The sequence below is a fragment of the Poecile atricapillus genome (assembly GCF_030490865.1).
Source record: "Poecile atricapillus isolate bPoeAtr1 chromosome 39 unlocalized genomic scaffold, bPoeAtr1.hap1 SUPER_39_unloc_2, whole genome shotgun sequence".
In the NCBI taxonomy this organism is placed as follows: Eukaryota; Metazoa; Chordata; class Aves; order Passeriformes; family Paridae; genus Poecile; species Poecile atricapillus.
In genome coordinates this window covers 1,819-27,551 of record NW_026709001.1, presented here as the reverse complement: position 1 = coordinate 27,551, position 25,733 = coordinate 1,819, and the positions used below count along the sequence as shown (strand labels likewise).

The 25,733-nt window shown below is 60.7% G+C and overlaps 2 protein-coding genes and 2 long non-coding RNA genes across 9 annotated transcripts; 2 read left to right on the top strand and 2 right to left on the bottom strand.

Moving 5' to 3' along the window:
• Nucleotides 1-7: 7 nt before the first annotated feature.
• On the top strand, nucleotides 8-2,334 carry LOC131574170 (uncharacterized). Of its 6 annotated transcripts, XR_009276391.1 has the most exons (6): nucleotides 8-138; nucleotides 219-330; nucleotides 409-660; nucleotides 1,193-1,371; nucleotides 1,551-2,073; nucleotides 2,246-2,334. It is a non-coding gene; the product is annotated as an uncharacterized LOC131574170 (long non-coding RNA). The 6 variants fall into 6 exon arrangements; XR_009276394.1 differs by lacking the exon at nucleotides 219-330; XR_009276393.1 differs by having other exon boundaries at nucleotides 8-330; nucleotides 586-660.
• LOC131574171 (uncharacterized) lies at nucleotides 888-2,234 on the bottom strand. The gene is made up of 2 exons (XR_009276395.1): nucleotides 2,107-2,234; nucleotides 888-1,025 (listed from the first exon to the last, which is right to left on the bottom strand). It is a non-coding gene; the product is annotated as an uncharacterized LOC131574171 (long non-coding RNA).
• Nucleotides 2,335-2,348: 14 nt separating the features above from the next.
• On the bottom strand, nucleotides 2,349-8,320 carry TRIR (telomerase RNA component interacting RNase). Its single transcript, XM_058828580.1, has 3 exons — nucleotides 8,004-8,320; nucleotides 7,590-7,667; nucleotides 2,349-2,596 (listed from the first exon to the last, which is right to left on the bottom strand). Exons 1-3 carry the CDS (start codon nucleotides 8,274-8,276, stop codon nucleotides 2,489-2,491), a joined length of 459 nt encoding a protein of 152 aa, XP_058684563.1. The 5' UTR covers nucleotides 8,277-8,320; the 3' UTR covers nucleotides 2,349-2,488.
• A 202-nt stretch (nucleotides 8,321-8,522) lies between these two features.
• Nucleotides 8,523-25,308, top strand: GET3 (guided entry of tail-anchored proteins factor 3, ATPase). Its single transcript, XM_058828579.1, has 7 exons — nucleotides 8,523-8,712; nucleotides 10,390-10,537; nucleotides 14,204-14,352; nucleotides 18,310-18,460; nucleotides 19,638-19,745; nucleotides 23,290-23,487; nucleotides 25,162-25,308. The coding sequence occupies exons 1-7, from the start codon at nucleotides 8,537-8,539 to the stop codon at nucleotides 25,291-25,293; spliced, it is 1,062 nt and encodes a 353-aa protein (XP_058684562.1). The 5' UTR covers nucleotides 8,523-8,536; the 3' UTR covers nucleotides 25,294-25,308.
• The last annotated feature ends 425 nt before the right edge of the window (nucleotides 25,309-25,733 follow it).

Sequence of the window (25,733 nt, the reverse complement as noted above, 5' to 3'; positions counted from 1 at the left end):
TCCCACCCCAATATTTTTAGGGTGAGAGGAAGGGGAATTTTTAACCAATTTTTTTTGTGGGGAGGGGTCTCCCCTCAGCCTTTTTTTGGGTGGGTGGGCGAGGTCAAGACCCCTCCCCAAATATTTTTTTGGGGAGGGGTCAGGGCTATTTAATCACAGATTTTTTTAGAAGAATTTTTTCTGAGACCCCACCCCACAAATAAATTTTTTTGAGGAAGAAATGGACGATTTTTACCCAAATTTTTTTTGTGGGGAGGGGTCTCCCCTCAGCCTTTTTTTGGGTGGGTGGGTGAGGTCAAGACCCCTCCCCAAATATTTTTTTGGGGAGGGGTCAGGGCTCTTTCATCACAGATTTTTTAGCAGGATTTTTCCCAGACCCACCCCACAAATAAATTTTTTGGGGGGAAGAAATGGGGGGATTTTTACCCAAATTTTTTTTGTGGGGAGGGGTCTCCCTTCAGCCTTTTTTTGGGTGGGTGGGCGAGGTCAAGACCCCTCCCCAAATATTCTTTTGGGAGGGGTCAGGGCTACTTCAGCAAAGATTTTTTAGAGAGTTTTTGCCCACAAGTATTTTTTTTGGGGAAGGAATGGGGGGATTTTTACCCAATTTTTTTGTGGGGAGGGGTCTCCCCTCAGCCTTTTTTTGGGTGGGTGGGCGAGGTGAAGACCCCTCCCCAAATATTCTTTTAGGGAGGGGTCAGGGCTACTTCAGCAAGATTTTTTAGAGAGTTTTTCCCCACAAATAAATTTTTTTGAGGAAGAAATGGGGAATTTTTACCCAAATTTTTTTGTGGGGAGGGGTCTCCCCTCAGCCTTTTTTTGGGTGGGTGGGTGAGGTCAAGACCCCTCCCCAAATATTTTTTTGGGGGGTGGGGAGGTCAGGGCTATTTTTAGAAGAATTTTTCCCAGACCCCACCCCACAAATTAATTTTTTGGGGAAGAAATGGGCGATTTTTACCCAAATTTTTTTGTGGGGAGGGGTCTCCCCTCAGCCTTTTTCTGGGTGGGTGGGCGAGGGAAGACCCCTCCCATCAATATTTTTTGGAGGGGGGTCAGGGCTATTTTTTAAGAGAATTTTTCTGAGACCCCACCCCCACAAATAAATTTTTTTGGGGAAAAAATGGGCGATTTTTACCCAAATTTTTTTTTGGGGAGGGGTCTCCCCTCAGCCTTTTCTGGGTGGGTGGGCGAGGTGAAGACCCCTCCCCATCAATATTTTTTGGAGGGGGGTCAGGGCTATTTTTTAGAGAATTTTTCTGAGACCCCACCCCACAAATAAATTTTTTTTGAGGAAGAAATGGGTGATTTTTACCCAAATTTTTTTTGTGGGGAGGGGTCTCCCCTCAGCCTTTTTTTGGGTGGGTGGGCGAGGTGAAGACCCCTCCCCAAATATTCTTTTGGGGAGGGGTCAGGGCTACTTCAGCAAGATTTTTTAGAGAGTTTTTCCCCACAAATATTTTTTTTTGGGATGGAAATGGGGGATTTTTACCCAAATTTTTTTTGTGGGGAGGGGTCTCCCTCAGCTGCCTTTTTTTGGGTGGGTGGGCGAGGTCAAGACCCCTCCCCATCAATATTTTTTGAGGGGGGTCAGGGCTATTTTTTAGAAGAATTTTTCCCAGACCCCACCCTAAAAATATTTTTTTTGGGGAAGAAATGGCGATTTTTACCCAAATTTTTTTAGTGGGGAGGGGTCTCCCCTCAGGAATTTTTTCTTTTTGGGGAGGGGTCTCCCATCAGGGTGCTATTTTGGGTGGGTGGGCGAGGTCAAGACCCCTCCCCAAATATTTTTTTTAGGATTTTTCCGAGACCCCACCCCAATATTTTTGGGAATGGGGGGATTTTTAACCAGATTTTTTTTTGTGGGGAGGGGTCTCCCTCAGGGATTTTTTGGGTGGGTGGGCGAGGTCAAGACCCCTCCCCAAATATTTTTTTGGGGGAGGGGACAGCCCTCCTTCAACAGAGATTTTTTAGCAGTTTTTTTTCCCAGACCCCACCCCACAAATAAATTTTTTGGGGAAAGAAATAGGGGATTTTTACCCAAATTTTTTTTGTGGGGAGGGGTCTCCCCTCAGGGTGTTATTTTGGGTGGGTGGGCGAGGTCAAGACCCCTCCCAAATATTTTTTTGGGGGAGGGGTCAGGGCTCTTTCATCACAGATTTTTTTAGGAGGATTTTTCCAAGACCCCACCCCACAAAATGGGGAATTTTTAACACCAATTTTTTTTGTGGGGAGGGGTCTCCCTCAGCCTTTTTTGGGTGGGTGGGTGAGGTGAAGACCCCTCCCCAAATATTTTTTTGGGGGGTGGGGAGGTCAGGGCTATTTTTTAGAAGAATTTTTCCCAGACCCCACCCTAAAAATATTTTTTTTGGGGAAGAAATGGGCGATTTTTACCCAAATTTTTTTTGTGGGGAGGGGTCTCCCCTCAGGAATTTTTTCTTTTTGGGGAGGGGTCTCCCATCAGGGTGTTATTTTGGGGGGGGGGCCGCTGTTATTTGACCAGGGGTCTCGTCTTGTCGTCGTCACTGCACTGATGAGCTTTGTACTTCTGCACCTCCGCCAGGTACTTGGCCCAGGCGTCGCCTTTACTCGTCAGCACCTGCCCCAAAAACACCCCAAAAACCCCCAAAAAATCGGGGAGGGGGCACCCAGGAACCCCCTCCCCTCCCCCACACCTGGATATGGAAATGGGACCCCCCCATGGGACCCCCAAAATTTTTACTGAATTTTTGTGGTGCTTTTTTTGGTCTTGAATTTCTTCTTTTGAGGGCAAATTTCTTCTCTTGAGCCCAAATTTCCCATCCAGGACCCCAAATTTCTTCTCTTGAGCCAAAATTTCTTCTCTTGATCCCAAATTTCCCATCCAGGATCCAAATTTCTTCTCTTGAGCCCAAATTTCTTCTCTTGGTCCCAAATTTCCCATCCAGGACCCCAAATTTCTTCTCTTGGTCCCAAATTTCCCATCCAGGACCCCAAATTTCCCATCCAGGACCCCAAATTTCTCCTCCTGATCCCAAATTTCTCCCTCTGATCCCAAATTCTTCCTCCTGGGATCCCAAATTTCCCATCCAGGACCCCAAATTTCTTCTCTTGAGCCCAAATTTCCCATCCAGGATCCCAAATTTCTTCTCTTGAGCCCAAATTTCCCATCCAGGACCCCAAATTTCTTCTCTTGAGCCCAAATTTCCCATCCAGGATCCCAAATTTCCCATCCAAGAACCCAAATTTCCCATCCAGGATCCCAAATTTCTTCTCTTGAGCCCAAATTTCCCATCCAGGAACCCAAATTTCTTCTCTTGAGCCCAAATTTCTCCCCCTGATCCCAAATTTCTTCTCTTGAGCCCAAATTTCTCCCCCTGAACCCAAATTTCTTCTCTTGAGCCCAAATTTCCCATCCAGGATCCCAAATTTCTTCTCTTGAGCCCAAATTTCCCATCCAGGACCCCAAATTTCCCATCCAGGATCCCAAATTTCCCATCCAGGACCCCAAATTTCCCATCCAGGACCCCAAATTTCTTCTCTTGGTCCCAAATTTCCCATCCAGGACCCCAAATTTCCCATCCAGGACCCCAAATTTCTCCTCCTGATCCCAAATTTCTCCTCCTGATCCCAAATTTCTCCCTCTGATCCCAAATTCTTCCTCCTGGGATCCCAAATTTCCCATCCAGGACCCCAAATTTCTTCTCTTGAGGCCAAATTTCCCATCCAGGATCCCAAATTTCTTCTCTTGAGCCCAAATTTCCCATCCAGGACCCCAAATTTCTTCTCTTGAGCCCCAATTTCCCATCCAGGACCTCAAATTTTCCATCCAGGACCCCAAATTTCCCATCCAGGATCCCAAATTTCCCATCCAGGACCCCAAATTTCTTCTCTTGGTCCCAAATTTCCCATCCAGGACCCCAAATTTCCTCTCCAGGACCCCAAATTTCCCATCCAGGACCCCAAATTTCCCATCCAGGATCCCAAATTTCCCATCCAGGATCCCAAATTTCTTCTCTTGAGCCCAAATTTCCCATCCAGGACCCCAAATTTCCCATCCAGGACCCCAAATTTCTTCTCTTGAGCCCAAATTTCCCATCCAGGATCCCAAATTTCTTCTCTTGAGCCCAAATTTCCCATCCAGGATCCCAAATTTCTTCTCTTGAGCCCAAATTTCCCATCCAGGATCCCAAATTTCTTCTCTTGAGCCCAAATTTCCCATCCAGGATCCCAAATTTCTTCTCTTGAGCCCAAATTTCCCATCCAGGATCCCAAATTTCCCATCCAGGATCCCAAATTTCCCATCCAGGATCCCAAATTTCCCATCCAGGACCCCAAATTTCTTCTCTTGAGCCCAAATTTCCCATCCAGGATCCCAAATTTCCCATCCAGGATCCCAAATTTCCCCTCCAGGATCCCAAATTTCCCATCCAGGATCCCAAATTTCTTCTCTTGAGCCCAAATTTCTCCCCCTGAACCCAAATTTCTTCTCTTGAGCCCAAATTTCCCATCCAGGACCCCAAATTTCCCATCCAGGATCCCAAATTTCTTCTCTTGAGCCCAAATTTCTCCCCTGATCCCAAATTTCCCCTCCAGGATCCCAAATTTCCCATCCAGGATCCCAAATTTCTCCTCTTGAGCCCAAATTTCCATCCAGGATCCCAAATTTCCCATCCAGGACCCCAAATTTCTTCTCTTGGTCCCAAATTTCCCATCCAGGACCCCAAATTTCCTCTCCAGGACCCCAAATTTCCCATCCAGGACCCCAAATTTCCCCTTCTGGGAGCCCCAAATTTTCCATCCTGACCCCAAATTTTCCATCCAGGACCCCAAATTTCCCCTCCCATCACTCCCAATCCCCCTCCCGACCCCAAATTTCCCCTCCTGGGACCCCAAATTTCCCTTCCAACCCCAAATTTCCCCTCCTGGGACCCCAAATCCCCTCCAGGGACCCCCAAACCCCAAATCCCAACCCCAAATCCCCTCCCGGGATCCAAAAATCCCCTCCAGGACCCCAAATTCCTCCTGGGACCCCCAAATCCCCCCTGGTACCCCCAAATTCCCCTCCAGGACCCCTAAATTCCCTCCTGGGACCCCCCCAATTCGCCTCCCGTGACCCCAAAATCTCCCTCCCAACTCCAAAATCCCCTCCAGGACCCCAAATTCCCCCTCTCGACCCCAAATTTCCCCTCCAGAACCCCCAAACCCCAAATCCCAACCCCAAATTCCCATCCAGGACCCCAAATTCCCATCCAGGACCCCCGAATTCCCCCTCTCAACCCCAAATTTCCTCTCCCAGGACCCCAAATCCCCTCCAGGGACCCAAAACTCCCCTTCAGGACCCCCAAACCCCTCCCGGTCCCCCCAAATCCCCTCCCAGGACCCCAAATTCCCCTCCAGGACCCCCCAAATTCCCATCCAGGACCCCCCAAATCCCCTCCAGGACCCCAAATTCCCATCCAGGACCCCCCCAAATCCCCTCCAGGACCCCAAATTCCCATCCAGGACCCCCCAAATCCTCTCCAGAACCCCAAACCCCAAATCCCAACCCCAAATTCCCATCCAGGACCCCCCAAATCCCTTCCAGGACCCCAAATTCCCCCTCTCGACCCCGAATTTCCCCTCCCAGGACCCCAAATTCCCCTCCAGGACCCCCAAATCCCAACCCCAAATTCCCATCCAGGACCCCCAAATCCCCTCCAGGACCCCCAAACCCCAAATCCCAACCCCAAATTCCCATCCAGGACCCCCCAAATCCTCTCCAGGACCCCAAATCCCTCTCCAGAACCCCCAAATCCCCTCCAGGACCCCCCAAATCCCCCCCGGTCCCCCCGAATTTCCCCTCCCGACCCCAAATTTCCCCTCCCAGGACCCCAAATTCCCCCTCTTGACTCTGAATTTCCCCTCCCGGTGCCCCCAAACCCCTCCCGGGACCCCGAATTTCCCCTCCCGGTGCCCCCAAATTTCCCTTCCAACCCCAAATTTCCCCTCCTGGGACCCCAAATTCCCATCCAGGACCCCCAAATCCCAAATCCCAACCCCAAATTTCCCCTCCCGGTCCCCTCAAATCCCCTCCCGGTGCCCCCAAACCCCTCCAGGACCCCCCCAAACCCCTCCCGGGACCCCCCGAATTTCCCCTCCCGACCCCAAATTTTCCCTCCCGGACCCCCCAAATCTCCTCCAGGGACCCCCAAACCCCTCCCGGTGCCCCCAAATCCCCCCCGGTCCCCCCGAATTTCCCCTCCAGACCCCAAATTTCCCCTCCCAGGACCCCAAATTCCCCCTCTCGACCCCGAATTTCCCCTCCCGGTCCCCCCAATTCACCTCCCGGTGCCCCCAAACCCCTCCCGGACCCCCAAATTTCCCCTCCAGGACCCCCAAATTCCCCTCCTGGGACCCCACATTCCCTCCCAGTACCCCCAAATTTCCCCTCCCGACCCCAAATTTTGCTCCCAGGACCCCAAATCCCCTCCCAGACCCCGAATTTCCCCTCCACAACCCCCAAATTCCCTCTCTCAACCCCAAATTTCCCCTCCTGGGACCCCAAATTCCCCCTCCCGGGACCCCCCAAACCCCTCCCGGTGCCCCCAAACCCCTCCCGGGACCCCCAAACCCCTCCCGGTGCCCCCAAACCCCCTCCAAACCCCCCAAATTCCCTCCAAACCCCCCAAATCCCTCCCGGGACCCCCGAATTTCCCCTCCCGGTGCCCCCAAACCCCTCCCGGGACCCCAAATTCCCCCTCTCGACCCCAAATTTCCCCTCCCGGTGCCCCCAAACCCCTCCCGGTGCCCCCAAACCCCTCCCGGTGCCCCCAAACCCCTCCCGGGACCCCCAAACCCCTCCCAGTCCCCCCAAACCCCTCCCGGGACCCCCCAAACCCCTCCCGGTGCCCCCGAATTTCCCCTCCCGGTGCCCCCAAACCCCTCCCAGGACCCCAAATTCCCCTCCAAGACCCCCAAACCCCAAATCCCAACCCCAAATTCCCATCCAGGACCCCCCAAATCCCCTCCAGGACCCCAAATTCCCCCTCCCGGGACCCCCGAATTTCCCCTCCTGGGACCCCAAATCCCCCCCCAGGACCCCCAAATCCTCCCCCCGGGACCCAAAAATCCCCTCCCGGTGCCCCCAAACCCCTCCCGGTCCCCCCGAATTTCCCCTCCCGGTGCCCCCAAACCCCCCCCGGGACCCCCAAACCCCTCCCGGGACCCCCCAAACCCCTCCCGGTCCCCCTGAATTTCCCCTCCCGACCCCAAATTTCCCCTCCTGGGACCCCAAATTCCCATCCAGGACCCCCAAACCCCAAATCCCAACCCAAAACTCCCATCCAGGACCCCTCAAACCCCTCCCGGTGCCCCCAAACCCCTCCCGGTTCCCCCGAATTTCCCCTCCCGGTGCCCCCAAACCCCTCCCGGTGCCCCCAAACCCCTCCCGGGACCCCCAAACCCCTCCCGGTGCCCCCAATTCCCCTCCCGGTGCCCCCAAACCCCTCCCGGTGCCCCCAAACCCCTCCCGGTTCCCCCGAATTTCCCCTCCCGGTGCCCCCAAACCCCTCCCGGTCCCCCCAAACCCCTCCCGTTCCCCCGAATTTCCCCTCCCGGTGCCCCCAATTCACCTCCTCGTCCGTCTTTTGCTTCTTGGCCACCACTCCCGTTTTCAGGGCCAGTTTGTTGCCCCCCCGCCGCCGCCCCACCTGGGGAAGGGACACACCTGCCCCGTTACCGGGAGCGGCCCCGCCGTGACCCCCGGGGGAGGCTCCGGGATCCGCCCCGGGGGTTCCCCGGTACCGGCAGCGCCTCGGGAGGGGGAGAAAAATAAAACCGGGGAGAGGAAAAATGCGCCGGGACCGGCGAATCCGGCAGCGGCACCGCACGGGGAGGCGCCGCCACCACCGAGGAGCTCCGGGAGCGGCCCCGGGGAGGCCCCGGGAGCGGCCCCGGGAGCGGCCCCGGCCGTTCCCCCCTCACGCGTTCGGGCCGGGCCGGCGGGAGCGGAGCCGGGAGGAGCCCGCGGGCCGCCGCGTCCTTACGAAGCTGAGAGCGCCGCCGCTCCTCTTCGCGCCCTCAGCACCGCGCTGCGAGCCGAGCCCGGTACCGCCACCACCGCCACCGCCGCCGCCGCCGGATGCCTCCGCGGCCGCCGCCGCCTCGCGCTCCCGCTGCTGCTCCTCCGCCTCCATCTTGCGCTTGAAGAGCTCCAGGAAGCTGCCGTCGTTGGCGAACACGTTGACGCCGCCGCCCGGGCCCGGGGGGGGCGGCGAAGGCGCCTCCGGGGCCTCCCGGTCCTCACCGCGCGCCGCCATCTTGTCCGCCGCCACCGCCGCCGGCGCCGCCCGATGACGTCAGAGCGACCGCCGCCGCGGCGCGGTTTTGTTACGTCATAAGATTCCCCCCCCCCCTCAGCTGGCGGGGCGGCGTTGCCTGGCAACGCGCGGGGCTCCCGCCGCTTCGCCCCGCCCCCTGGAGATGATTGACGGGTGAATCAACCAATGGGAAGCGAAAGAAGGGAGGGCGCGGCGGCGCGCGGACCAATCAGCGCGCGGCGGGCGGCGGCGCGGGGAAGATGGCGGCGGCGGCGGCGGCGGCGGGCGGCGGGTGGGCGGCGGAGGCCCCGGAGGAGTTCGAGGACGCGCCGGACGTGGAGCCGCTGGAACCGACGCTGGCGAACATCATCGAGCAGCGCAGCCTCAAGTGGATCTTCGTGGGCGGCAAGGGCGGCGTGGGGAAGACCACGTGCAGGTGCGGCGGGGACCGGGACCGGGATGAGGGGAGCGGGATGAGGGGAGCGGGATGAGGGGACCGGGATAACGGGGAGCGGTCGGGATAACGGGGAGAGCTGGGGATGACGCGGAGGACAGAGCGGGGGCTCCGAGGAGGAGGAAGCGGGGATGAACCGGGGGGTACCGGGCTCGGTGGTACCGGGCTCGGGGGTACCGGGCTCGGTGGTACCGGGCTCGGGGGTACCGGGCTCGGGGGTACCGGGCTCGGTGGTACCGGGATGGCGGAGACAGCAGAGCCCTCATGGGGGAGAACCGGAGCCCACCGGAGACACACGGAGGGGACAGCCCAGCGTTTCACACGCTCCCGGTGGGGCCGGGCTGGGACCGGCTCCGGGAAGGGATCACCGGGAAGGGATCACCGGGGGGATCACCAGCTCCGGGAAGGGATCACCGGGCTAGGAAGGGATCACCGGGGGGATCACTGGTGGTTCACCGGCTCCGGGAAGGGATCACCGGGAAGGGATCACCGGCTCTGGGAAGGGATCACCGGGGGATCACCGGGCCCAGGAAGGGATCACCGGGGGGATCACCGGGGGGATCACTGGGGGGCTCACCGGGCCCAGGAAGGGAACACCGGCTCCGGGAAGGGCTCCCAGGGGGATCACTGGCTCCGGGAAGGGGTCACCGGGCTGGGAAGGGATCAGCGGTCCCAGGAAGGGATCAGTGGGGGGATCACCGGGCTTGGGAAGGGATCACCAGGGGGATCACCGGGCCCAGGAAGGGATCACCAGGCCCAGGAAGGGATCACCGGGGAATCACCGGGCCCAGGAAAGGCTCACCTGTTCCGGGAAGGGATCACCGGGGGGATCACTGGCTCCGGGAAGGGATCACCGGCTCCAGGAAGGGCTCCCAGGGGGATCACCGGCTCCGGGAAGGGATCACCGGGCTCGGGAAGGGATCACCAGGGGGATCACCGGCTCTGGGAAGGGATCACCGGGCCAGGAAGGGATCACCGGGAAGGAATCACCGGGCCCAGGAAGGGATCACCGGGAAGGGATCACCGGGCTCGGGAGGGGATCACGGGGGGATCACCAGCTCCGGGAAGGGATCACCGGGCCCAGGAAGGGATCACCGGGAAGGGATCACCGGCTCCGGGAAGGTCTCACTGGGGGGATCACCGGCTCCGGGAAGGGATCACCGGGGGGATCAGCGGCTCTGGGAAGGGATCACCGGGGGATCACCAGGCCCAGGAAGGGATCACCGGGGGGATCACTGGGGGGATCACCGGGCCAGGAAGGGATCACCGGCTCCGGGAAGGGATCACCGAGGGGATCACCGGGGGATCACCGGGCCCGGGAAGGGATCACCGGGGGGGGATCACCGGGCCCGGGAAGGGATCACCGGCTCCGGGAAGGTCTCACTGGGGGGATCACCGGTGGTTCACCGGCTCCGGGAAGGGAACACTGGGCCCAGGAAGGGATCACCGGGAGGGGATCACTGGGGGGATCACCAGCTCTGGGAAGGGATCACCGGGCCGAGAAGGGATCACCAGGGGGATCACCGGGCCCAGGAAGGGATCACCGGGGGGATCACCAGGCCCGAGAAGGGTTCACCGGCTCCGGGAAGGGATCACCGGCTCCGTGAAGGTCTCCCCGGTCCCGGTGATCCCCCGGTGATCCCCCGGTGCCGCCCCCAGCTGCAGCCTGGCCGTGCAGCTGTCCCGGGTGCGCGAGAGCGTCCTCATCATCTCCACCGACCCCGCTCACAACATCTCCGACGCCTTCGACCAGAAATTCTCCAAGGTTCCCACCAAGGTCACCGGCTACGAGAACCTCTTCGCCATGGTGGGCACGGAACGGGGCTCCCGGGGGTCCTGGGGGTCTCGGGGGGGTCCTGGGGGGGTCCTGGGGGGGTCCTGGGGGTCCCGGGGGGGTCCCAGGGGGGTCCTGGGGGTCCCGGGGCCGAGCTGAGCCCCCTCCCCACCTTTCGCCACAGGAGATCGACCCCAGCAGGGAATGGGGGTCCTGGGGGGGTCCTGGGGGTCCCTGGGGGGTCCTGGGGGGCTCCCGGGGGGGTCCTGGGGGGGTCCTGGGGGTCCCAGGGGGGTCCTGGGGGTCCCAGGGGGGTCCTGGGGGGGTCCTGGGGGTCCCGGGGGGGTCCCAGGGGGGTCCTGGGGTGGTCCTGGGGGTCCCGGGGGGGTCCCGGGGGGGTCCTGGGGGGGTTCTGAGGGTCCTGGGGGGGTCCTGGGGGTCTCCCAGGGGGGTCCTGGGGGTCCCGGGGGGGTCCTGAGGGTCCCAGGGGGGACCTGGGGGGCTCCTGGGGGGTCCTGGGGGGGTCCTGGGGGGTCCCAGGGGGGTCCTGGGGGTCTCCCAGGGGGGTCCTGGGGGGGTCCTGGGGGTCCCGGGGGGGTCCCAGGGGGGTCCTGGGGGTCCCAGGGGGGTCCTGGGGGGCTCCTGGGGGGTCCTGGGGGGGTCCTGGGGGGTCCCAGGGGGGTCCTGGGGGTCTCCCAGGGGGGTCCTGGGGGGGTCCTGGGGGTCCCGGGGGGGTCCTGGGGGGGTCCTGGGGGTCCCGGGGGGGTCCTGGGGGTCCCAGGGGGGTCCTGGGGGTCCCAGAGGGGTCCTGGGGGGGTCCTGGGGGTCCCGGGGGGGTCCTGGGGGTCTCCCAGGAAGGGTCCTGGGGGTCCCGGGGGGGTCCTGGGGGGGTCCCAGGGGGGTCCTGGGGGTCTCCCGGGGGGGTCCTGGGGGTCCCGGGGGGGTCCTGGGGGGGTCCCAGGGGGCTCCCGGGGGTCCCAGGGGGGTCCCGGGGGGTCCTGGGGGTCCCGGGGGGCTCCCGGGGGTCCCAGGGGGGTCCTGGGGGTCCCAGGGGGGGTCCTGGGGGTCCCAGGGGGGTCCTGGGGGTCCCGGGGGGGTCCCGGGGCCACACTGAGCCCCCTCCCTGAGCCCCCTCCCCACCTTTCCTCGCAGGAGATCAACCCCAGCAGGGTCCTGGGGGTCCTGGGGGGCTCCCGGGGGGGTCCTGGGGGTCCTGGGGGGTTCACGGGGGGGTCCCGGGGGTCCCAGGGGGGTCCTGGGGGTCCTGGGGGGGTCCTGGGGGTCCCGGGGGGGTCCTGGGGGAGTCCTGGGGGGCTCCCAGGGGTCTCCCGGGGGGGTCCCGGGGGTCCTGGGGGGGTCCTGGGGGGGTTCTGGGGGTCCCGGGGGGGGTCCTGGGGGGTCCTGGGGGTCTCCCAGGGGGGTCCTGGGGGTCCCGGGGGGGTCCCAGGGGGGTCCTGGGGGGGTCCTGGGGGGCTCCTGGGGGTCCCAGGGGGCTCCCGGGGGGGTCCTGGGGGGGTCCTGGGGGGTCCTGGGGGGGTCCCGGGGGTCCCAGAGGGGTCCTGGGGGGGTCCTGGGGGTCCTGGGGGGGTCCTGGGGGTCCCGGGGGGGTCCTGGGGGTCCCAGGGGGGTCCTGGGGGGGTCCTGGGGTTCCCGGGGGGGTCCCAGGGGGGTCCTGGGGGTCCCCCTGAGCCCCCTCCCCACCTTTCCCCACAGGAGATCGACCCCAGCAGGGAATGGGGGTCCTGAGGGTCCTGGAACGGGGGTCCCGGGGGTCCTGGGGGGGTCCTGGGGGTCTCTCGGGGGGTCCTGGGGGTCCCAGGGGGGTCCTGGGGGTCTCCAGGGGGGGTCCTGGGGGGGTCCTGGGGGGGTCCCGGGGGGGTCCTGGGGGGGTCCTGGGGGGGTCCTGGGGGTCTCCCGGGGGGGTCCTGGGGGGTCCCAGGGGGGACCTGGGGCCACACTGAGCCTCCTCCCTCAGCCCCCTCCCCACCTTTCCCCACAGGAGATCGACCCCAGCAGGGAATGGGGGTCCTGAGGGTCCTGGAACGGGGGTCCCGGGGGTCCTGGGGGGGTCCTGGGGGTCCCAGGGGGGTCCTGGGGGTCTCTCGGGGGGTCCTGGGGGTCCCGGGGGGGGTCCTGGGGGGGTCCCGGGGGGCTCCCGGGGGTCCCAGAGGGGTCCCAGGGGTGTCCTGGGGGTCTCCCGGGGGGGTCCTGGAGGTCCTGGGGGGATCCTGGGGGGCTCCCAGGGGGTCCTGGGGGTTTCCCGGGGGGGTCCTGGGGGTCCCAGGGGGGCTCCCGGGGGTCCCAGGGGGGGTCCTGGGGGTCCCAGGGGGGTCCTGGGGGTCTCCCGGGGGGGTCCTGGGGGTCCCAGGGGGATCCTGGGGGTCCTGGGAGGGTCCCGGGGGTCCTGGGGGGGTCCCGGGGGGGTCCTGGGGGTCCCGGGGGGGTCCTGGGGGGCTCCTGGGGGGGTTCTGGGGGGTCCCGGGGGTCCTGGGGGGGTCCTGGGGGTCCCAGTGGGGTCCTGGGAGGGTCCCGGGGGTCCTGGGGGGGTCCTGGGGGGGTCCTGGGGGTCCCAGGGGGGTCCTGGGGGGCTCACGGGGAGTCCCAGGGGTCCCAGGGGGGTCCTGGGGGTCTCCCGGGGGGCTCCCGGGGGTCCCAGGGGGGGTCCCGGGGGTCCCAGAGGGGTCCTGGGGGGGTCCTGGGGGTCTCCCGGGGGGGTCCTGGGGGTCCCAGGGGGGTCCTGGGGGTCTCCCGGGGGGGTCCTGGGGGTCCCAGGGGGATCCTGGGGCCACACTGAGCCCTCCCTGAGCCCCCTCCCCACCTTTCCCCGCAGGAGATTGACCCCAGTGGAGAACGGGGGTCCCAGGGGGGTCCCGGGCGGGTCCTGGGGGGGTCCTGGGGGTCCCGGGGGGGTCCTGGGGGTCCCAGGGGGGTCCTGGGGGGGTCCTGGGGGGGCTCCTGGGGGTCCCAGGGGGGTCCTGGGGGTCTCCCGGGGGTCCCGGGGCCAAGCTGAGCCCCCTCCCCACTGTTCCCTGCAGGAGATCGACCCCAGCAGGGAATGGGGGTCCTGAGGGTCCTGGAACGGGGGTCCCGGGGGTCTCCCGGGGGGGTCCTGGGGTCACACTGAGCCCCCTCCCCACCTTTCCCCACAGGAGATTGACCCCAGTGGGGAACGGGGGTCCCAGGGGGGTCCTGGGGGGGTCCTGGGGGTCTCCCAGGGGGGTCCTAGGGCCCCCCTAAGCCCCCTCCCCACCTTTCCCCGCAGGAGATCGACCCCAGCAGGGTCCTGGGGGGGTCCTGGGGGGGTTCCAGGGCCCCCCTGAGCCCCCTCCCCACAATTCCCTGCAGGAGATCAACCCCAGCAGGGTCTTGGGGGTCCCGGGGGGGTCCTGGGGGGGTCCTGGGGGTCTCCCAGGGGTCCCAGGGCCCCCCTGAGCCCCCTCCCCACAATTCCCTGCAGGAGATCGACCCCAGCAGGGTCCTGGGGGTCCTGGGGGGGTCCTGGGGGTCCTGGGGATCCTGGGGGGGTCCTGGGGGTCCCAGGGCCCCCCTGAGCCCCCTCCCCACCGTTCCCTGCAGGAGATCGACCCCAGCAGGGTCCTGGGGGGGTCCTGGGGGTCCCAGGGGGGTCCTGGGGAGGTCCTGGGGGTCTCCCAGGGGTCCCAAGGTCCCCCTAAGCCCCCTCCCCACCTTTCCCCGCAGGAGATCGACCCCAGCCTGGGCGTGGCCGAGCTCCCCGATGAGTTTTTCGAGGAAGACAACGTGCTGAGCATGGGGAAGAAGATGATGCAGGAGGCCATGAGCGCCTTCCCCGGCATCGACGAGGCCATGAGCTACGCCGAGGTCATGAGGTGAGGTGGGGGCAATTTGGGGGTCCCGAGAATTTGGGGAGGGGTCCAGGGGGACGAGGTCATGAGGTGAGGTGGGGGCAATTTGGGGGTCCCAGGAATTTGGGGAGGGGTCCTTGGGGACGAGGCCATGAGCTACGCTGAGGTCATGAGGTGAGGGGGGTTTGGGGGTCCCGGGAATTTGGGGAGGGGTCCAGGGGGGGGGACGAGGCCATGAGCTACGCCGAGGTCATGAGGTCAGAGCAATTTGGGGGTCCCAGGAATTTGGGGAGGGGTCCAGGGGGGGGGACGAGGCCATGAGCTACGCCGAGGTCATGAGGTGAGGTGGGGGAGGTTTGGGGGTCCCAGGAATTTGGGGAGGGGTCCAGGGGGGGGGACGAGGCCATGAGCTACGCCGAGGTCATGAGGTGAGGTGGGGGAGGTTTGGGGGTCCCGGGAATTTGGGGAGGGGTCCAGGGGGACAAGGCCATGAGCTACGCCGAGGTCATGAGGTGGGGGAGGTTTGGGGGTCCCGGGAATTTGGGGAGGGGTCCAGGGGGATGAGGCCATGAGCTACGCCGAGGTCATGAGGTGAGCTGGGGGCAACTGGGGGGGTCCCAGGAATTTGGGGAGGGGTCCAGGGGGGGGGACGAGGCCATGAGCTACGCCGAGGTCATGAGGTGAGGTGGGGGCAACTGGGGGGTCCTGGGAATTTGGGGAGGGGTCCAGGGGGACGAGGCCATGAGCTACGCCGAGGTCATGAGGTGGGGGAGGTTTGGGGGTCCCGGGAATTTGGGGAGGGGTCCAGGGGGGGGACGAGGCCATGAGCTACGCCGAGGTCATGAGGTGAGCTGGGGGCAATTTGGGGGTCCCAGGAATTTGGGGAGGGGTCCAGGGGGAGGAGGCCATGAGCTACGCCGAGGTCATGAGGTGAGGGAGGTTTGGGGGTCCCGGGAATTTGGGGAGGGGTCCAGGGGGGGGGACGAGGCCATGAGCTACGCCGAGGTCATGAGGTGAGGTAGGGGAGGTTTGGGGGTCCCGGGAATTTGGGGAGGGGTCCAGGGGGAGGGGTCCAGGGGGATGAGGCCATGAGCTACGCCGAGGTCATGAGGTGAGGGAGGTTTGGGGGTCCCGGGAATTTGGGGAGGGGTCCAGGGGGGGGGACGAGGCCATGAGCTACGCCGAGGTCATGAGGTGGGAGCAATTGGGGGGTCCCGGGAATTTGGGGAGGGGTCCAGGGGGACGAGGCCATGAGCTACGCCGAGGTCATGAGGTGAGGTAGGGGAGGTTTGGGGGTCCCGGGAATTTGGGGAGGGGTCCAGGGGGGGGGGACGAGGCCATGAGCTACGCTGAGGTCATGAGGTGAGGTGGGAGCAATTTGGGGGGGCTGGGATTTTGGGGAGGGGTCCAGGGGGGGGGATGAGGCCATGAGCTACGCCGAGGTCATGAGGTGAGGTGGGAGCAACTGGGGGGTCCCAGGAATTTGGGGAGGGGTCCAGGGGGACGAGGCCATGAGCTACGCCGAGGTCATGAGGTGAGGGAGCTTTGGGGGTCCCGGGAATTTGGGGAGGGGTCCAGGGGGGGGACAAGGCCATGAGCTACGCCGAGGTCATGAGGTGGGGGCAATTTGGGGGTCCCAGGAATTTGGGGAGGGGTCCAGGGGGGGGGACGAGGCCATGAGCTACGCCGAGGTCATGAGGTGAGGTGGGGGAGGTTTGGGGGGTCCCAGGAATTTGGGGAGGGGTCAGGGGGGGGGACGAGGCCATGAGCTACGCCGAGGTCATGAGGTGAGCTGGGGGCAATTTGGGGGGTCCCGGGATTTTGGGGAGGGGTCCAGGGGGATGAGGCCATGAGCTACGCCGAGGTCATGAGGTGAGGTGGGGGAGGTTTGGGGGTCCCAGAAATTTGGGGAGGGGTCCAGGGGGTTGTGGTGACCCCCTGAGGGGTCCCCGTGTGGGAAAGGAGGTGCACGGAATTTTTATAGAGTTTAAAAGTTATTATAATAAAAAGTTATTATAATATAATGTAATATAATATAATATAATATAATATAATATAATATAATATAATATAATATAATATAATATAATATAATATAATATAATATAATATAATGTAATATAATATAATATAATGGTAATGTAATGTAATGCAATTTAAAAGTTATTATAATATAATATAATATAATGTAATGGTAATGTAATGTAATGCAATAGAAGATAATATAATATAAAATACAATATAACATAATATAATATAATATAATGTAATAAAATATAATATATAATAATGTAACATAATATAATGTAATAAAATGTAATTAATATAATACAATACAATATAATATAATACAATATAGTACAATGTAATAGAGTATAACTTAATATAATACAATTAATATAATGTAATATAATGTAATGTAATATAATTAGCACAATATAACACAATATAATAATGTAATATAATATAATGTAATGTAATGTAATGTAATATAATATTATGTAATATAATATAATATAATATAATGTTATGTAATGCAATGTAATATAATATAATAACATATAATATTGATATGATGTGATATATGATATAATATGATAATATATATATTATATGATATAATGTAATATAGTGTAATATAATAACATATAATAACATAACATATAGTATAAAATAAGTATATAATATATATGTATATAACATAATTAATATAATACCTCAATAATATAATAAAATACAATATTATATAATATAATGTAATATAATATAATGTAATATAATATAGCATAATGTAATGTAATATAATATAATATAAGGTATGACATATGATATATGATATATGATATGATATGATACAATATAATAATATCATAATATATATATAATGTAATATGATGTAATATAGTGTAATATAATAACATATAATAACATAACATATAGTATAAAATAAGTACATAATATATATGTATATAATACCTTAATAATATAGTAAAATACAATATAATATAATATAACATCATATCATATCATATCACACAATACAATATAATATAATACCATACAATACAATATATTTTAATATTTGCAAGAAACCAACAATCTCACAGGTATTTCTGACCCCCCCTCATCACCCCAGGCTGGTGAAGGGGATGAATTTCTCGGTGGTGGTTGGTGATGAATTTTGATGAATTTCTCGGTGGTGGTGTTCTCAAAATCCGTATTTCTGACCCTTTCTGACCCTTTCTGACCCCCAGGTTGGTGAAGGGGATGAATTTCTCAGTGGTTGTGTTCACAATCTCTGTATTTCTGTATTTCTGACCCCCAGGCTGGTGAAGGGGATGAATTTCTCAGTGGTGATGATGAATTTCTCAGTGGTTGTGTTCACAATCTCTGTATTTCTGACCCTCTCACACCCCAGGCTGGTGAAGGGGATGAATTTCTCGGTGGTTGTGTTCACAATTTCTGTATTTACACCCCAATCTCTGTATTTACACCCTAATCTCTGTATTTACACCCCAATCTCTGTATTTACACCCCAATCTCTGTATTTACACCCTAATCTCTGTATTTATACCCCAATTTCTGTATTTCTGACCCCCAGGCTGGTGAAGGGGATGAATTTCTCAGTGGTTGTGTTCACAATTTCTGTATTTCTGTATTTCTGACCCCCAGGCTGGTGAAAGGGATGAATTTCTCCGTGGTTGTGTTCACAATTTCTGTAATTTCTGTATTTCTGACCCCCAGGCTGGTGAAGGGGATGAATTTCTCGGTGGTTGTGTTCACAATCTCTGTATTTCTGTATTTCTGACCCCCAGGCTGGTGAAGGGGATGAATTTCTCGGTGGTGGTGTTCTCAATCTCTGTATTTACACCCCAATTTCTGTATTTACACACCAATCTCTGTATTTCTGACCCCCAGGCTGGTGAAGGGGATGAATTTCTCGGTGGTTGTGTTCACAATTTCTGTATTTCTGACCCCCAGGCTGGTGAAAGGGATGAATTTCTCCGTGGTTGTGTTCGACACGGCGCCCACCGGGCACACGCTGCGGCTCCTCAACTTCCCCACCATCGTGGAGCGCGGGCTGGGCCGCCTGATGCAGATCAAGAACCAGATCAGCCCCTTCATCTCACAGGTTGGGGGGCTCTGGGGGGCTCTGGGGGGCTTTGGGGGGCTCTGGGGGTCTCTGGGGGGCTTTGGGGGGCTTTGGGGGGCTCTGGGGGGGCTCTGGGGGGGCTTTGGGGGGCTCTGGAGCGCGGGCTGGGCCGCCTGATGCAGATCAAGAACCAGATCAGCCCCTTCATCTCCCAGGTTGGGGGGCTCTGGGGGGCTCTGGGGGGCTCTGGGGGGCTCTGGGGGGCTCTGAGGGGCTTTGGGGGGCTCTGGGGGGCTTTGGGGGGCTTTGGGGGGCTTTGGGGGGGCTCTGGGGGTCTCTGGGGGGCTCTGGAGCGCGGGCTGCGCCGCCTGATGCAGATCAAGAACCAGATCAGCCCCTTCATCTCCCAGGTTGGGGGGCTCTGGGGGGCTTTGGGGGGCTCTGGGGGGCTTTGGGGGGCTTTGGGGGGCTCTGAGGGGGCTTTGGGGGGTCTCTGGGGGATTTGGGGGGGCTCTGGGGGGCTCTGGGGGGCTTTGGGGGGCTCTGGGGGGTCTCTGGGGGGCTCTGGGGGGCTCGAGCGCGGGCTGGGCCGCCTGATGCAGATCAAGAACCAGATCAGCCCCTTCATATCACAGGTTGGGGGGCTTTGGGGGGCTCTGGGGGGGCTCTGGGGGTGCTCGGGGGGGCTCTGGAGCGTGGGCTGGGCCGCCTGATGCAGATCAAGAACCAGATCAGCCCCTTCATCTCACAGGTTGGGGGGCTCTGGGGGGGCTCTGGGGGGCTCTGGGGGGCTTTGGGGGGCTCTGGGGGGCTCTGGGGGTTTGGGGGGTCTCTGGGGGTCTCTGGGGGATTTGGGGAGGGGTCTCAGGGCTGTGCCCCCTCCCCACAGATGTGTAACATGCTGGGGCTGGGGGATATGAACACTGGGGGATATGAACACTGGGGGGCTCTGGGGGATTTGGGGGGGCTCTGGGGGGGCTCTGGGGGTCTCTGGGGGATTTGGGGAGGGGTCTCAGGGCCGTGCCCCCTCCCCACAGATGTGTAACATGCTGGGGCTGGGGGATATGAACGCTGGGGGATATGAACACTGGGGGGCTCTGGGGGGGCTCTGGGGGTTTTGGGGGGGTTTTGGGGGGGCTCTGGGGGTCTCTGGGGGTTTTGGGGGGTCTCTGGGGGATTTGGGGAGGGGTCTCAGGGCCGTGCCCCCTCCCCACAGATGTGTAACATGCTGGGGCTGGGGGATATGAACGCTGACCAGCTCGCATCCAAACTGGAGGAGACGCTGCCCGTGATCAGATCCGTCAGCGAGCAGTTCAAGGACCCCGTGAGGAACGGGGGGAACTGGGGGGACTGGGGGGCACTGGGGGGCACTGGGAGGGACTGGGAGGGACTGGGGGGCACTGGGAGGGACTGTGATGGGGCTGGGGGGCACTGGGATGGACTGGGATGGGACTGGGATGGGGCTGGGGGGCACTGTGATGGGACTGGAATGGACTGGGATGGGGCTGGGGGCACTGGGATGGACTGGGATGGGGCTGGGATGGACTGGGGGCACTGGGAGGGACTGGGATGGGGCTGGGGGCACTGGGATGGACTGGGATGGACTGGGGGCACTGGGAGGGACTGGGGGGCACTGGGATGGACTGGGATGGGGCTGGGATGGGGCTGGGGGGCACTGGGATGGACTGAGATGGGACTGGAATGGACTGGGATGGGGCCGGGGGCACTGGGATAGACTGGGATGGGGCTGGGGGGGCTGAGATGGACTGGGGGGCACTGGGATGGACTGGGATGGGGCTGGGATGGGGCTGGGGGCACTGGGATGGACTGGGATGGGGCTGGGGGGGCTGGGATGGACTGGGATGGGGCTGGGATGGACTGGGATGGGGCCGGGGGCACTGGGATGGACTGGGATGGGGCTGGGATGGACTGGGATGGGGCTGGGATGGACTGGGATGGACTGGGATGGGGCTGGGGGGGCTGGGATAGACTGGGATGGACTGGGATGGACTGGGATGGGGCCGGGGGCACTGGGATGGACTGGGATGGACTGGGGGGCACTGGGATGGACTGGGATGGGGCTGGGGGGGCTGGGATGGACTGGGATGGACTGGGATGGGGCCGGGGGCACTGGGATGGACTGGGATGGACTGGGATGGACTGGGATGGACTGGGATGGGGCTGAGCCAGTCCGTGCACATTCCTGAGGGGAATGAAACCCACGGGGGATGGGGCTGGGGGCCCTCGGGGCAGGGCTGGGGACAGGGACAGGAATGGGGACAGGGACAGGGACAGGGGACAGGGAGAGGGGACAGGGACAGGGACAGGGACAGGAATGGGGACAGGGACAGGGCCCTCGGGGCAGGGCTGGGGACAGGGACAGGGGACAGGACAGGTGACAGGGGACAGGGACAGGAATGGGGACAGGGACAGGGGACAGGGGCAGGGACAGGAATGGGGACAGGGACAGGGGACAGGAATGGGGACAGGGACAGGGGACAGGGACAGGGACAGGAATGGGGACAGGGACAGGGACAGGGGACAGGGACAGGAATGGGGACAGGGACAGGAATGGGGACAAGGACAGGGGACAGGGACAGGGACAGGGCTGGGGACAGGGACAGGGGACAGGGACAGGGGACAGGGACAGGAATGGGGACAAGGACAGGGGACAGGGACAGGGACAGGGCTGGGGACAGGGACAGGGACAGGGCTGGGGACAGGGACAGGGGACAGGTGACAGGGACAGGGACAGGGACAGGGGACATGTGACAGGCCTGGGGACAGGGACAGGGGACAGGGACAGGAATGGGGACAGGGACAGGAATGGGGACAGGGTACAGGGGACAGGGACAGGGGACAGAGAACAGGGACAGGGGACAGGGCTGGGGACAGGGACAGGGACAGGAATGGGGACAGGGACAGGGCTGGGGACAGGGACAGGGACAGGGCTGGGGACAGGGGACAGGGGAATGGGAATGGGGACAGGGGACAGGTGACAGGGACAGGGGACAGAGCTGGGGAGAGGGACAGGAATGGGGACAGGGACAGGGAGCCCTGGGGGATGGCAGCTGTGTCCCCAATGTCCCCAATGTCCCCAATCCCCCCAATGTCCCCAATATCCCAAATCCCCCCAGTGTCCCCAATCCCCCCAATGTCCCCTGTGTCCCCAATGTCCCCAATCCCCCCAATGTCCCAAATATCCCAAATCCCCCCAGTGTCCCCAATGTCCCCAATGTCCCAAATCCCCCCACTCCCCCCAGTGTCCCCAATGTCCCCCCAGGAGCAGACCACCTTCATCTGCGTGTGCATCGCCGAGTTCCTGTCCCTGTGTCCCCAATATCCCCAATGTCCCCAATGTCCCCAATGTCCCAAATCCCCCCAATGTCCCCAATGTCCCAAATCCCGCCAGTGTCCCCAATCCCCCCAGTGTCCCCAATGTCCCCAATGTCCCCAATGTCCAAATCCCGCCAATGTCCCCAATCCCCCCAGTGTCCCCAATCCCCCAATGTCCCCAATGTCCCCAATCCCCCCAATGTCCCAAATCCCCCCAATGTCCCAAATCCCCCAATGTCCCCAATGTCCCCAATGTCCCCAATGTCCCAAATATCCCAAATCCCCCCAATATCCCCAATGTCCCCATTGTCCCCAATATCCCCAATGTCCCCATTGTCCCCAATGTCCCCAATGTCCCCAGTCCCCCCAATGTCCCAATGTCCCCAATCCCCCCAATGTCCCCATTCCCCCCATTGCCCCCAATGTCCCCAATGTCCCCAATGTCCCCAATGTCCCCAATGTCCCTGATGTCCCCAATATCCCCAATGTCCCCAATCCCCCCAATGTCCCAAATCCCCCCCAGTGTCCCCAATGTCCCCAATGTCCCCAATGTCCCCTGTGTCCCCCCAGGAGCAGACCACCTTTATCTGTGTGTGCATTGCCGAGTTCCTGTCCCTGTGTCCCCAATGTCCCCAATCCCCCAATGTCCCCAATGTCCCCAATCCCCCCAGTGTCCCCAATGTCCCAATCCCCCCAATGTCCCCAATGTCCCCAGTGTCCCCACTGTCCCCAATGTCCCCCCAGGAGCAGACCACCTTCATCTGTGTGTGCATCGCCAAGTTCCTGTCCCTGTGTCCCCAATGTCCCCAATGTCCCCAATGTCCCCAATGTCCCCAATGTCCCCAATGTCCCCCCAGTGTCCCCAATGTCCCCAATGTCCCCTGTGTCCCCCCAGGAGCAGACCACCTTTATCTGCGTGTGCATTGCCGAGTTCCTGTCCCTGTGTCCCCAATGTCCCCAATGTCCCCAATGTCCCCAATGTCCCTGATGTCCCCAATGTCCCCAATGTCCCCAATGTCCCCAATGTCCCCGATGTCCCTGATGTCCCCCAATGTCCCCAATGTCCCCAATGTCCCCAATGTCCCAAATCCCCCCAATGTCCCCAATGTCCCCAATGTCCCCAGTGTCCCCAATATCCTAAATCCCCCCAATGTCCCCAATGTCCCCAATGTCCCCAATCCCCCCAGTGTCCCCAATGTCCCCAATGTTCCCAATGTCCCCAATGTCCCCAATGTCCCCAATGTCCCCCCAGGAGCAGACCACCTTTATCTGTGTGTGCATCTCCGAGTTCCTGTCCCTGTGTCCCCAATGTCCCCAATGTCCTCAATGTCCCAAATCCCCCCAATGTCCCCAATGTCCTCAATGTCCCCAATGTCCCCAATGTCCCCAATGTCCCCTGTGTCCCCCCAGGAGCAGACCACCTTTATCTGTGTGTGCATTGCCGAGTTCCTGTCCTGTGTCCCCAATGTCCCCAATGTCCCCAATGTCCCAAATCCCCCCTGATGTCCCCAATGTCCCCTGTGTCCCCCCAGGAGCAGACCACCTTTATCTGTGTGTGCATTGCCGAGTTCCTGTCGCTGTACGAGACGGAGCGGCTGATCCAGGAGCTGGCCAAGTGCCGCATCGACACCCACAACATCGTGGTCAACCAGCTGGTGTTCCCCGACCCCCTGCGGCCCTGCCGCATGTGTGAGGCTCGCCACAAGATCCAGGCCAAGTACCTGGACCAGGTGAGACCCCCCTGAGCCCTGGGGAGGGGGCCTGGGTGGGATTTGGGGGGTTTGGGAGGGATTTGGGGGGCTCAGGAGGGGTTTGGGTCCCAGGTAAGGCTCACCTGGGTTTGGGGTGGGATTTGGGGGGCTCAGGAGGGGTTTGGGGTGGGATTTGGGGGGCTCAGCTGAGGTTTGGGGTGGGATTTGGGGGGCTCAGGAGGGGTTTGGGGTGGCATTTGGGGGGTTTGGGTGCCCAGGTAAGGCTCAGTTGGGGTTTGGGGTGGGATTTGGTGTTCCCCGACCCCCTGCGGCCCTGCCGCATGTGTGAGGCTCGCCACAAGATCCAGGCCAAGTACCTGGACCAGGTGAGACCCCCCTGAGACCCCCCTGAGACCCCCTGAGCCCTGGGGGAGGGGGCCTGGGGGCTCGGGAGGGGGTGGGGAGCGCTCGGGAGGGGTTTGGGGTGGGATTTGGGGGGCTCAGGAGGGGTTTGGGGTGGGATTCGGGGGTCTCAGGAGGGGTTTGGGTGGGATTTGGGGCGTTTGGGAGGGGTTTGGGGTGGGGTTTGGGGGGTTTGAGGGAGCAGAGAGTGCTCAGTTGGGGGTTTGGGGAGGGATTTGGGGGGCTCAGGAGGGGGTGGAGTGGGTGGGGAGTGCTCAGCTGGGGTTTGGGGTGGGGTTTGGGGCTCAGTTGGGGTTTGGGGTGGGATTTGGGGGTTGCAGATGGGGTTTGGGTCCCCAGGTAAGGCTCAGTCAGGTTTGGGGTAGGATTTGGGGGGCTCAGTTGGGGTTTGGGGGGCTCAAGAAGGTTTGGGGGGTCAGGAGAGGTTTGGGGTGGGATTTGGGGGCTCAGGAGGGGTTTGGGGTGGGATTTGGGGGCTCAGTTGGGTTTGGGGTGGGATTTGGGGGGCTCAGGAGGGGTTTGGGTCCCCAGGTAAGGCTCAGTTGGGGTTTGGGGTGGGATTTGGGGGCTCATTTGGGATTTGGGGGGCTCATTTGGGGTTGGGGCTCATTTGGGATTTGGGGGCTCATTTGGGATTTGGGGTGAGATTTGGGGGCTCATTTGGGGTTTGGGGTGGGATTTGGGGGGCTCAGTTGGGATTTGGGGCTCATTTGGGGTTTGGGGTGAGATTTGAGGGGTCAGGAGGGGTTTGGGGTGGGATTTGGGGGGCTCAGGAGGGGCTTGGGTTCCCAGGTAAGGCTCATTTGGGGTTTGGGTGGGGTTTGAGGGGCTCAGTTGGGGTTTGGGGTGGGATTTGGGGGCTCATTTGGGGTTTGGGGGGCTCATTTGGGATTTGGGGGGCTCATTGGGATTTGGGGGCTCATTTGTGATTTGGGGGGCTCATTTGGGGAGTTCCAATTTCCAAGGGCTGAAATTTGTGTCCGGGACCCCCCTCAGGAGCTCAGGATTGGGGGAATTTTGGGGTCCTGGACCCCTCCAGGGCTGAAATCAGGACCTGGAGCTCCTCCCGCAGCAATTTGGGGAGAACCCGGGGGGTGCTCCAAAAACCGGGAATTTCAGGAATTCCAGGAATTCCAGGAATTTCATTCACTTTAACCCCGCCCAGATTCGCGGGAGAGGAGCCGGGATTTGGGTCTGGGGCTGATTTTGTCCTTCCCAGGGGGGGTTTTTTTTTTTGGGGGGGAGGTTCTGAGGGGGTCCTGGGGGTCTTTTGACGCCCCCTCCCCACAGATGGAAGATCTCTACGAGGATTTCCACATCGTGAAACTTCCTCTGCTGCCCCACGAGGTGCGGGGGGGGGACAAAGTCAACACCTTCAGCTCCCTCCTGCTCGACCCCTACCAACCCCCCAGCCCCAAATAACCCCCCCAGACCCCCCCCAGACCCCCGGGACCCCCCTCATTCCCCAGGAGGGGTTTGGGGAGGGGGCTCAACCTTATTTATCCCCCCCCCAGCAAGGGGGAGGGGGCGGTTCTGCCTCCCCCCCCAAAAAAAAACGCGACCCCCCCGTGTCACCCCAATTTGGGGAGGGGGAGGTGGGACCCCCACCCCGCTGGGGGCGTGTAAATAATAAATTTGAGAAGCAAAACAAATTTTGGGTTGTTTTGGGGGGGGTCCGGGTGGATTTGGGGGGGTCCGGATGAATTTTGGGGGGTCAGGAAGGATTTTGGGGGGGTCCGGATGGATTTGGGGGGGTCCGGGTGGATTTTGGGGGGGTCAGGACGGATTTTGGGGGTGGGGATGAATTTTGGGGGGGTCCGGGTGGATTTTGGGGGGTCCGGATGGATTTTGGGGGGGTCCGG